At 41.2% G+C, this 11,870-nt stretch overlaps 1 protein-coding gene across 6 annotated transcripts in view; it reads right to left on the bottom strand.

Moving 5' to 3' along the window:
• Window positions 1–2,202: 2,202 nt before the first annotated feature.
• The window catches only part of LOC111263505 (uncharacterized), a 57,355-nt gene continuing 47,687 nt past the window's right edge, over window positions 2,203–11,870 (bottom strand). For all 6 annotated transcript variants that reach the window (XM_022838627.2, XM_022838630.1, XM_022838629.2 and 3 more), the window contains 3 exons: window positions 11,084–11,445; window positions 10,277–10,488; window positions 2,203–10,003 (listed from right to left, as the gene is read on the bottom strand). In XM_022838627.2, coding sequence (XP_022694362.1) covers window positions 9,868–10,003; window positions 10,277–10,488; window positions 11,084–11,445 — 710 coding nt within the window. In that variant the 3' untranslated portion in view covers window positions 2,203–9,867. The remainder of the gene's footprint in view (window positions 10,004–10,276; window positions 10,489–11,083; window positions 11,446–11,870) is intronic.

Below are 11,870 nucleotides of genomic sequence, written 5' to 3'. Positions count from 1 at the left end.
TCAGTTGTTGGACTCACTTAAGGTGTACAAGAATAGCTAATAAAGGTTACATTTGTTATACAGTCTCCACTTCAAGGATGTATACTGAAAATTCTATTATAACAACCACTGAGAACGGTTATATTGCGCAAACAGATGATTGGAACTAAAGAGAATTCTTCTCTCTTAGACTATAGTTGTACGATCTTACGAAGCGTAAATACACTTGTTTACTCAGAGGAAGGACTACCGAAGATAGTTTAAAAGAGGTAAAGACTTGTATTATGTTTTGATCACCTGCAAGTTGGCCACGAATACTGTCAATCGCAATTGAACCGTATGATTAGAGATGATTTCGAAGTCGTAGCGAAGCTAGCGAGGATTATACAGAAAGTCCTTGGCCCTAAGGAAAAACCGAGACGCCACTTTGCGTTGACAGCTAAAGCAATCACTTTTTTTGGGGCACATTTAGTACGCCACTACTACAATAGCAAGCGTATACTCAAGGAAGCTGCTCTACAAAACTGAGCAAGTATTGGCGCTTCGTATTATCCATGTCTACAAGACGGTGAGTACCTATACAGGGCTAATTCTTACAAGCATCCCTCCGTAGGCCCTTAAATTGGCAAAATGCAGAAAAGATGGAACGCTCAAACAAGCTGAAAAAGAAGCTTAATTGCATGGAGGAGAATTGGCTTTGATCCTGCAACATAGCCCTGAAGCACTCATGGGAGACAAAGGCCTGGGCAGACTGGCCAGGAAGAAATTAATGCTTTTTCTGACTTTGCTTCTGAATTAACAAGATCATGGCAATGCGTATTCTTAACAGGTATGACGAGGTGAAGCATGCGGAAATGCAATATTGTGCCCTGGATAATAAGAACAGACGTAGCTGCATAACAGTATGTAACATGCAGAAGTAGGCCTAAGCTACCATAATTTACATCTGCAAGCCGATTTGACAAAAGGAACGTGGTAGCAAACTTACCAAAAGCCTATTTAAAGGAAAGAATTGGCTAGAGTATGTCTGGCTTGAAATATCAATTACAGAGAGCGCTGCTTTAGAAAATAGGCCAGACTTATTGAACACCTGAAGCGATCAAACTCCTGTGATAAACCTAGCCCATGTGGCCAGATGTTATTTGCTCACCAGCTCTCTATAGTAGTACTATGAAAAGCCGATCGGGGTTGGCACGAAGTGAAAACTAACAGAGGAGTTGGGGTTTGCTAAATAATAAGCTCGGTAAAGTCCAACCGTCAGGACAGGTCCTCACAGTTAGCCTACGTTAAAGAGACATTGTCTTGGTAATGTCGGGTCCGTGTCTAACAAGTATTACTCGAACCGTTCTTAAAAAACTAGCGATGATCTGGCTAGACTATTGGGAGCTACCTAACACGACGAAATGTATTGGGAAGCTTTTCCACCTTGAAGTAACAGCTGGCCTTTTCAGGACTATATGTTGAGGCTTATTTAGTAATTGATAGATTACAATATGGTGCTTTAGACGAATAAAGCCTGCAGATACCTATCACACATAAAATTTTTCTTAAAAACTACATTATACTTTAGGACCGAACCAACGCAAATCTTAACGATACGCGGAAAGATTAAACTATTTGAAAATCCAACACAAATGGAGCGGATTGGACCTTGAACGCATAAACTAACAAATACGGGCCTGTCTATTTAAACGAATTGCTGACGAGCTGATGAGGCATAGCAATCACTCTATCTTAAATTTTATGTATCAAGGTACTTCATTAAAGATTCTAGCAAGTGATATAAGAGTCCACAGAGATGACGGCACATACAACCTTGTACAATAAATGCTTCCTATTCTACTGAATCGTTAGAATGCCAACGGGTGCCAATACGTGTATTGAAAATCGGCTATGTGTCCAAAAGCTCTCATTCAAGCATTTACAGTAATCTAGTACCAACAAATACCTAAAAGAAGAAACGGGAAATATTTTACATTACTATAAATTAGGCTAACATGTGGTATATTTATTAGCTAAATCTTCTGTTGATTTTTAGATAAGACAATATATAAATATTTTGAATTTTACACCCAGTTCCGCCGTTAAGTAGTATATCAGGATAGGCAGTTATTGAACGTTTTAATTGATAGACAAAAGCACTTATCAGGAAATTACTGTGAACTACCTTAATTTAATTTTATCAAATCAAACGAATCTCCGACAATAAAAAACAAATAATAATACTTGTTGCTTTATTATTAGAAATTTATTTAATGCGATTGAATTTGGGTACTTCATGGGGTATGCTTTTACGTTCACCTTTTTTCTTTATTCTCGATCGCCTTTCTGATCTTTATCTTTCCTTCAAGAGTTTGGCGTCGTTTGTTGCTGTGATTATTCCCTATTATCATCGTCATTCTTTTGTTATTATTATTATATCTGTGTCATCATCAACATAATCACCATCTGTTTCTTCTTCATTGTTACCTGCAGTATCAGCATTATCGATTTTCATCATCTTTACACAAACAGCAGTTATAATAGTTATCGCGTCGGTCATTGATAATTCGAATCCTTTTCGGTTACGATCTTTTTCATGTCTTTTATCAACCCACTGTCATTCACTGCTCCCTAGTTTTGCCTCACTTCAGTGTTGCCGCCGTCGCCGTCGCCGTCGTCGTCGTCGTCGTCACATCGTTTGTGTTCATCAAACCGGTTCAACTTTCATCAACCTTGAAATTGTCAATATTTTATTTGCTCGCAATTCATTACGCAGTGATGTTGGCCATAGCCGTAGCTATCGATATCAGTACCTGTATTTATATTCTCATTCTATCTTTTATTCATATCAGTTTCAACGTCAAATGACCTACTAGTCCTAAAACCATAACGCCCATATGGGATTTCGTATATTTTCCTCCCCCTATAAGGCGGCCGAAGACAAGGAGACCAATAATCAAGCCACGATATCGGTTATTTCAGTTCAATTTACCGAACAACAATTTTGATAACTTCTCATTGCTTCTTCACCCACGCATCTCTGCTGTCCTCGTAATGCGCACACGCATCGGACTACTCTTCCTATGTTTGTTTCTTAGGAATCCACTAAAGCAGCTCAACTATATATATATATATATATACTAGCAGCAGGACTCGAGCAATCCTTTCGTTCGTAAGCGTTACATCTCTTCCCATTCTTTTTGTCTCGTCTTAGTCCATACCGATCAAGGCTTCGAAGTTTGTCACCAGCCTCTTAATTTTTCTGTCGCACCTTGTATTTGCATGTTTTCTGTTTTCACAGCGTGCTTTTTATCTCAAACGTAATCATTATTTATCATCACCAAATAGCAAGAATGGTAGTAGTAGTAGTAGTAGTAATTTTAGCATTATTTCAACTCACGAGAACATTACCACCGCGATTCTCATTAATTACGTTACTATGCTGTTCGCAGATAACGCTGACAGGCTGATTAACCTAGACATACGAACTGATAAATAGACAGGTATGAACGTGCAATTATCTCTATCGAAGTTCTCCCTTCGGATCATAGGTGAAGTTCTTGGCAAAAACGCAGAGAAGCAGCAGAAAGATACACAGCGCACTTCTGAACGCTCGCCGTCTGTAGCTGGCGTCCTATGCGTCCTAAGGACATACGTAGGACGACATTCTAAATAATTATGGCCTCGTATTTTCTATCGCAAACGGGCCCTGACCCGCATATTTATTGTTGTTCAATCAGCCTCAAGCAGCGCTATCCGCCCTAAACAGAACCAACGGACTAGGACGCACAGAGACCCAATGTACGAAGGTAGCAAACTGTGGCAAAAAAACAAGTATCAGTAGCCACTGACAGCTAAGGTCTCACTGGATTAAAGAACTCTAAAGGAAAGACAACAGGTTTTTGTTGTTACTCTGGCCGCGTAGAAAGTGTCTACAGATGTTAACAAAGCGCAGCTTGCGTTTTTCCTAACACCGGAGACATACAAACCAATAGTCGCAATCTGTCTCGAGAGCCCTCGTGACGCGTGCAGTTCGAACCAATCCATAAAAATTTATTCGCGACCTTCGGTCAAGAGTCACAATTATCCCGGATTCCTGCATACTTCTCGTAACTGTTCCTGCCTTGAATATCTGAGCGGTTTTGCTGGTAGCCGCACTAACCTCCCTCAGGTTGCATACTTCATCATGACGCACCTTATGGAACCACTAGGATTGTCAAGTGGAGTTTGACACTAACTGGAGCTATAAAAAATCCAATAAAAATCGAGCTTGTGTCATTTAGTAGTAGCTCGATTACAATTAATAATAAAGGCATCGGTCAACAAGCCCGCAAACTGTTTTATCATCGGTATTAATTAAAGTCGTTGTCAAGGAATAGCAGACAGAAAAGACAAAGCCAGCTCAGCCACTCGATCACTAAAACGTAGAGCAACATTACGGAACAAACTCTCCATGCAGTCCTATTACTTTAAAAATTCACACTTGGCGCAATTGCTAATCTGCTCGACCGTATCCTATTGTTAATATTATCATTCCATAGCATATCGATTCCTGGAGTGGAAACCAAATTGCTTTTCGTGTAGTTTACCTGTTACGTTCTGAATTCATCATCGACCATAGGATGGTTATGACGTCATTCAAGCATACTCATACACACATCGTGCCTCGCCCATGATACCTGTTTCACGGAACCCACTGGATCTGTTCAATTGAACGGTGCATTCGCCGCGATACAACTATTGCTTTTCATTTATTCGTAGCGCTAGAATCCGCTGCATGTCAGCTTCTGAAACCTGGGCACAGCCGTATAAAGGAGAAGGAATATTCTCTAGCCTTTTTCAATCAGAAGTTGTTTCACGTATTCGTTTCTAGTGTGCACTGAAACAGCCCTGCCAGAGTTTCCCTTAAGAAACAGCCGCTCCCTCAGTTACGAAGGGAGTCCTCATGGTGCAAGCTTGTACCCTACACATTCGTTCCGGGATATCAACTATTGCGCCAATCCGAGAAGCTTTGCCTTCACCTGCGCCTAAAACGCTGAGGATCTCTCACTATGTAATCTTTATGCATTCCATATTTCGAGAACTGCATTGACCCGTGTTTTGTACCCCTTCATTCGGTTATATTGTTACCATTAAGCAAGTACGTAAATGAAAATTGCCGCATATCGCATCAACGCTCATTTTGTCCAATTTATGCATTAAATACATGTAATTATTGTACAAGTATCATCTCTTGAAAAATCCAGACCTCAACTGCACACGCGCCCCAATCACATGTGGGCCTTTTCGCCCTATTTTTTAAAGCCGAGCAGCCTAAGCCACAAAATGTCTACCGACAACAATGCATGCATATTAAGGTGACCTCGTCAATTAATAAAGACCATGAGTTATTTTGCTGTTGCTATTACAGTTGGCTATTGTAGTTCAACATTGTGCAGAGTAGACGTGTGGGTTCTCCTAGATCTTCGTTAGCGCTGATATCGGGTCTGATTGACATTAGCATAATCTTTATGTCGCTTACTAGCTCATCTACTTAATGCCAATCAAGACTTCGGCGTTATTCCACAAAACCTTAGTTAGACTCAGGACTTCATAGTTGTTTTTTATTGTTGGCGGTGCGGCTGCTCTTGCATTTACTTTTCCCAGTTAGTCTCTTTCAAGGTTATTTCGTTTTCGGCCATACTTTTTTGTTATATAGATCTACCTGATTCATATTCATTTAGCTGACTCGATAAATGTGCTACTTTTGTCTCGGCAACGGCATTCGCCATCTGGACGTCCATTAACAGCCCCGGTTGGTTAAAATGAGACACTATGAAGGGGCCCGGAGTGTCAAAGGACGAAATAGGCAGCCCCAAGTGTTCCACTAAACCCTCCCTACTTATATATATATATATATATATATATATATATAAGGAGCCATTTACCATCGCCGAAGCAACACTACTATATGGGTCGCATGTATGTATATATATATATATATGTATATATACTCATTTTCATCAGAAGATGTTATCTATCGATGTTCTCTCTCGCATTTTTTTCCGGCTCCATACCACTAACAATTTATGGTGTCATCACTTTTGCTTCTTCCTAATTATTACACATCCAGAGCCAAACGATCACATAGTGACACCGTTTCGTTAAATTATGTACTCGAATAATACGCACTTATACGTATTTCTGGCCTCGTTCAACTCCGTTCTTGTACGAACGTCGCCGATTGCTATCGCACCCTTTAGAAAGCGTGTTTTCCGTCTTTTTCACGCTATTCTGTTTATAATCTATCTTTTTTATACTGCTGTTGTTTTTTTGTCTATGCGCAGTGACATATGCGGTTAAAGCCACCGACTAGCAATCAACAGCATCACTGTCCACCATGAGACCAGTATCTCAACTTCCTTGTAAGAAGGTCGCATACACTCTATGGCGGCTAGTCCGCTTCTACCGTACGCAGTGCGAAAGTCGTCCCTACCGATCGAGTTTATTGTCTTTGTTGACTACCATTCCTCTTTCGGTGCCATTCAGTATCACTCTTTGCAACCGCGGGTCGATATCTTTCGTCTCGTACCACGTGTGCATGGACACGCACGTAGACGCGTCACGAAATCATGTTGTTCTTTCGACCCTTCGCTTTCCGCCGACAATACAGTTAGATATATACGCAACGATACATACGCGCAAGCACACACGTACTAGCTCAAGAAGCTTTCTTTCCTATATCCTTCTACCGCCCCTTTGTACAAACACCCGACAACCACTTTGTATTCTATGCTTGACCTAACCAACCTGACCGTGGAAACCTAACCTAACCTAACCTACGCTGCTTTTTCTCGTCACACCCGATCTGCATTGTCATGTATCATTATCAACTAAATAACTGCTGACTTAACTACCATAATGATCCGTGACATCAATACTGCAGTTGTTGTTATTATTATTATTACAGTCATCATCATCATCATCATCATCATTATTATTACACCATATGTATTCGCTGGTTACGATGTACCACTTCTTTGTCCCCATTATTTCATCTTCATCCTTTAATTACATCACACACATACATATCTTCGTCGTATCCTCGTAATCATCATCGTGTAGCACACATCAAATAGCTAAGGAAAAAGATAAATTATCAAATCCTATTCGACGCGCGTTTACCATTTGCGTCGCTACCGTATTCAGGCGCAATTTACCCATTGTATGTCCTTTCACCTAGTCCCCATTTGATACCCATCATACTGCATATAGAAATACATTATTTTACCAATTATTATATGCGTCATCATAATAATAATTGTAACAACAATATTTAATATAATCAAATTGCAATGATGATAATAATACACGAATGTTCAATAATATGTTGTTCTGTCTCACATCTATTGTTGTTATCCGTACAAGCGAAGAGCATTCGATGAATAAATTATCACTTGTTTTCTTCACCTTTTGCCATGTTGCCATTCTCCAATTTTTCAACACATACAAATCAAGTGAATATTAGCATAATTATTAATATATGATTCTTCTTTTCTAGTGGCTGTAATTACTTAGACTTAAAGAAAGAATCAAACCGTAGTCGAAAACACGTTGCGTTTTCGGTTTTCGGCAGAGCTGATTTTTGTCATTTCCTATCCCCCCCCCCCCTCCACACACACACACACACACACACATGTTATTGTTGTTGTTGTTGTTGTTGTTGCTGCTGCTGCTGCTACCGTTGATGATAGTTGACACAAGCTTTTTTTCCCATAAAGATGATCATTTATCATATGTGTCTATATATATCGTTTGCCATAGTGACCGAATAGTAGGAATAATAATCAGCGCCATCAAAGTATTCATCAATACTACCGTTATCGTCTTAATAATATCCACGGCTTTACAATAGGTAAAGAAGTCTATTATTTAATACCGCTCTATATTTTTTTAATATTGCCCACATAGCTATTTCTACTATACCCTCTGTTTTGTTTTATAGCACGGCGCTACTCACGGCGATGCAGTTCTTGGCGTTCCGTGACTCCTAACAATCACACATACCCGCCGTCAAGCATATAACTAATAAAGTTAAGCCACTAGAACATTTTAATGCGTTTTCGAATCAGAAAACCAGCATCACCTTCTGATCCCTCTCCAATTCAAATTATGTTTAGTTCCCGACTTAATAATAATTAACTAGTAAAAATGATCACATCACAATCACCAGCGAACAGCAACGGCACTGGCAGCTGTAGCAGACGTAAAAGTATAGTGCAGCCGATCGCGAATGAACTCACCTAATTTTCAAATAAAACTGTTTAGCCAACTGGTCCATAGATGATAAGCTAGTTAGGCCCGTCAGGCGAACAAACGAGTGCCATGTTTGGCTATTAATTTTCAGAATTATTGTCCTCCCGCGGTGCCGAAGTTCACATTGAAATGATAGCCATTATAAAACTACTGCGTGCGGTCACCGATTGAAGGAGACTAACAACGATTAGTTATTTCACAAAACGTTCCGCGGTGTGGTGCGATGCACGAAACAGTAGTACAACTGAATATACAAATGGCATGTGCACACATCCGTACGGGCACTGCTGTTCCAAACGACTAAGAGGAGAATATGGACGCACAATGGTGCCATGCATGCCCTACTATCATCAGTAAATAAAACCGCTTAATTTATTCACACGATCGAGACGCGTGAGACGAGTTTATCATTTTGCTTTCGTGGTAATAATAAGAATTTTTCCCTGCATTTGTCAAGTGAACAATTGCAGCATGCAGTTGCAGTTATAAGGTTCCCGCCCTGGATTCTGGCTGCGTTTACTCTTTCCGTCTGCTATTGTTGCCGGTGCGGCCTATGACACGCACTTGTCCCAACAAATTCGTTTTGCAACAGTTGCTTATTCGTGATATCCTCACATCGACACTCCGCCGCAATTCTAGCCATTTGTTTACCTCCGCTAGACAGTGCTGAAGCGTCCAACAGCGGCATCAGTATAATCGGTTGCCTGACTGCTCCCAAGCAGCAGTGATCGTCTCAAAACTATTCATGTAGCAATCCATTCATTTTTTTCTACATTTGTTCGCATCTATTCGTATTGCACTCTTTCCTGGAAGAACCCACAGGATTTGACGAGACGCCAACCAAAAGAATTCCGCCATCTACGTAGAGATCCACCATCATTGCATTGTGATTAGCATGAGCTTTTTTCATTTCTTTTCTAGCCCAGTATACGAGCGTGGGGAAATCGACGTTCGAAAAAGGCCGTCCACTTGTAGGGTAAACCTTCCGTTTGACATATTCCAGCGGTCATCGAAGAGACTGGTGTGGGATACCGCTTACTTCTGCATTTTAGCCCAAAGTCCACAAGGCCGGACCGTATATATGGGGTAGAATTGGTAATCAGTAAAAGCACATTCAAGTTTATTGGCGGTTCGACTCCTTGCAACCACTTCGGACTTAAATGATGAGGTTGTTGCCGAGGCGCCGGCGAAGAACTTGCACAGCAGACGAGGACGTTGAGGACGAGCGAAGAAGTCCGTCTGCTACTGTTGTCGACGGAGCTACGTAATTGTCGCTGCTGATATTTGATGTGGTTAACGTCGTTGTTGTTGTTGTTGTTGTTGTTGTTGTTGATGATGAGGGTCTTTACGGACATGTAGGTTGCGTGCGCGCGGTCCTAAATGTGCGGAGTGTTTACAGCTACGTTTCTTTTATTAAGTTTATGATCTGCTTCTTCGTCCACACTCTTCGGTGCACAATTGCTGTTAATAGTTCTGTCATCCGGCTATTGGTCCGCACGCGGTTCACTGCCGCTGGTACTGTTATTGTGATTGGTTGATGCTCTGACTGCTACCAAAGTTGAGCACTATTATTTTTATTAGTAGCATTAATAAGACGTTCCAGCCTGCTTCTCAAATTTTCTGCAACTTCGCCGCCTGGATTAGTGGATTGCTCTTCTCCAGTAATTGCCGCCCTTCAGTTTTGTAGTCGTGACCGCACTCGTGAGCTTCGGCATAACGGTGCGTTGCGCAGAAATTGCCTCCGCACCTGAATAGACGCCACGGAAATAACAGCATTCGATTATGCAGATGTTCCATGTTGGTTATTGAACATGGAAGAAATTCTATATTACAAAGCCTCATCCCAATTGAGAGAAGTTTCAATGAACTTTTTTAAAATAAAAAAGAAGTTTAACTATTTAAACTTCTTTATTTTCCAACAAAGGCAACAAGCCTATTAAGCTCACCGGATCTCCGTATATACAAGCTCAAGGGCGAAGATTAATTGTTGATTGTTCGGAACATATCGAGTTCGACTCACCTGCAGGTGTAAGATGATGCAAGACCGGTCTTCTTGTTACATACGGCACAGCGTGGGTGTTTCTTTTTGGGGGGCGTATTAACATTCACAGGATCGCCAGGCTTTGCTACCTTAGCGGCCGCCACGTCGGTGGAAGCGTTACCACTGTGGCCTCCAACCGCTGTGGGTGCACAAGCCACCTCCTCACTCGGACGCTCGACTTTCACTTCATCCTGGATGCACGACAGAAAAATCGGCATGATTTGTATGTTCAAAGAACACACGTAAAATAGATGTCAATTGGTTGTAGTAAATGACTATACTTTCGAAGTTCAGGATTAAAAGTATGTCAACAGCGAAGTATTTTATAACAAACCTTTTTCAAGTTGACTGCAACCATTTTTCAATGTTTTTCTTGATTTTCGACTTATTATAATTAAGCTTAACAAAGCATCTAGTTAAAAAAAATTTTGACTTAGGGTCAAATTTTGCTTTAGCTATCACTACCCTGCTTCGTCGTCACCTCTAAGTAGCTAACTTTTTTTTATGAAATCTACCCGACGCCTTTCAATGTTTATATATAAAGCATCAATGTATCTTTGCAGAGACATAGAAGCATCACCTGAGTCTGTGTGAATCTCAATGTTCTGCTACATAGACATGGGTAATAGTAATAATAATAATTTTATACGTAACGCCAATGACTATCGAATCGCTTTAAAAACATCACTTAAAAGCCTTTGTTCATTTACGTTCGCAGTTGAAGATAAGGAGAATCGAAATAGTTCGTAAGAATAATGACATGATAAAAATGACATATTAAAGCACCTTGGCGGAAGTGACGTCATCGAGCTGTTGTTGTTGCTGTTGTTGTTGCTGCTGCTGCTGCTGCTGCTGCTGCTGCTGCTGTTGTTGTTGTTGTTGTTGTTGTTGCTGTTGGGCATGGTTGTTGTTGGGCGTGGGTTGGGTACCAACACCCGGGGTAGACTGGGATGGGAGCAGTTGGGCCTTGGCCGTGCCCAGGCCAGAGGAGGAGGGAGGCGGTGAACCAGCCGGGCCCGCAGGGCCCTGGCCCGCCTGCTGTTGGCTAGACCCCACCGCCGGGGGCCTCTCCACCACCGTGGGCGAATTGTCCGCAGGGGGAGGGGCGGCCGCCGCCGACGAGCAGCGACCAGTGCCGGACGACACGTCTGGAAGAATCACCGAATTCAGCAAAAATACGCAGCGATAATGCCGATGGTCGGGGTCGACTATCACGGGGATGGAAGTGATAATCAAGATTATCAGTAGAAAACAGAACAAGAATCTTGTAGGCTCTCCAACCGTTTACATATAGATTATAAAAAGCATTATTCGATTGAAACATGTCCACGGTTACTAATTGCGTATTATTAAAAACGTAGCGCACGCAAGGTGAACGAATGTTAAAGCACTGTACTTTACAAAAACTAATTCTTCGAAAGTTCCATCACCTTCATCTTTTGAATGGGCTGTTGAAAGAAGCTGATGAAAGCTTCTTCATGTTGAGTTCTAGTTCGGCCCTTCTAAAGCGAACAATGTATCTTACTCATGTTTTCTCAAGATATATATATATATATACCAATCTTGAGAAGAC

Source organism: Varroa jacobsoni, unplaced genomic scaffold (genome assembly GCF_002532875.2).
Source record: "Varroa jacobsoni isolate VJ856 unplaced genomic scaffold, vjacob_1.0 scaffold_772, whole genome shotgun sequence".
NCBI classification, from domain to species: Eukaryota; Metazoa; Arthropoda; class Arachnida; order Mesostigmata; family Varroidae; genus Varroa; species Varroa jacobsoni.
The sequence above is the reverse complement of the archived record's forward strand: the minus strand, read 5'-3'. Positions and strand labels throughout refer to the sequence as shown.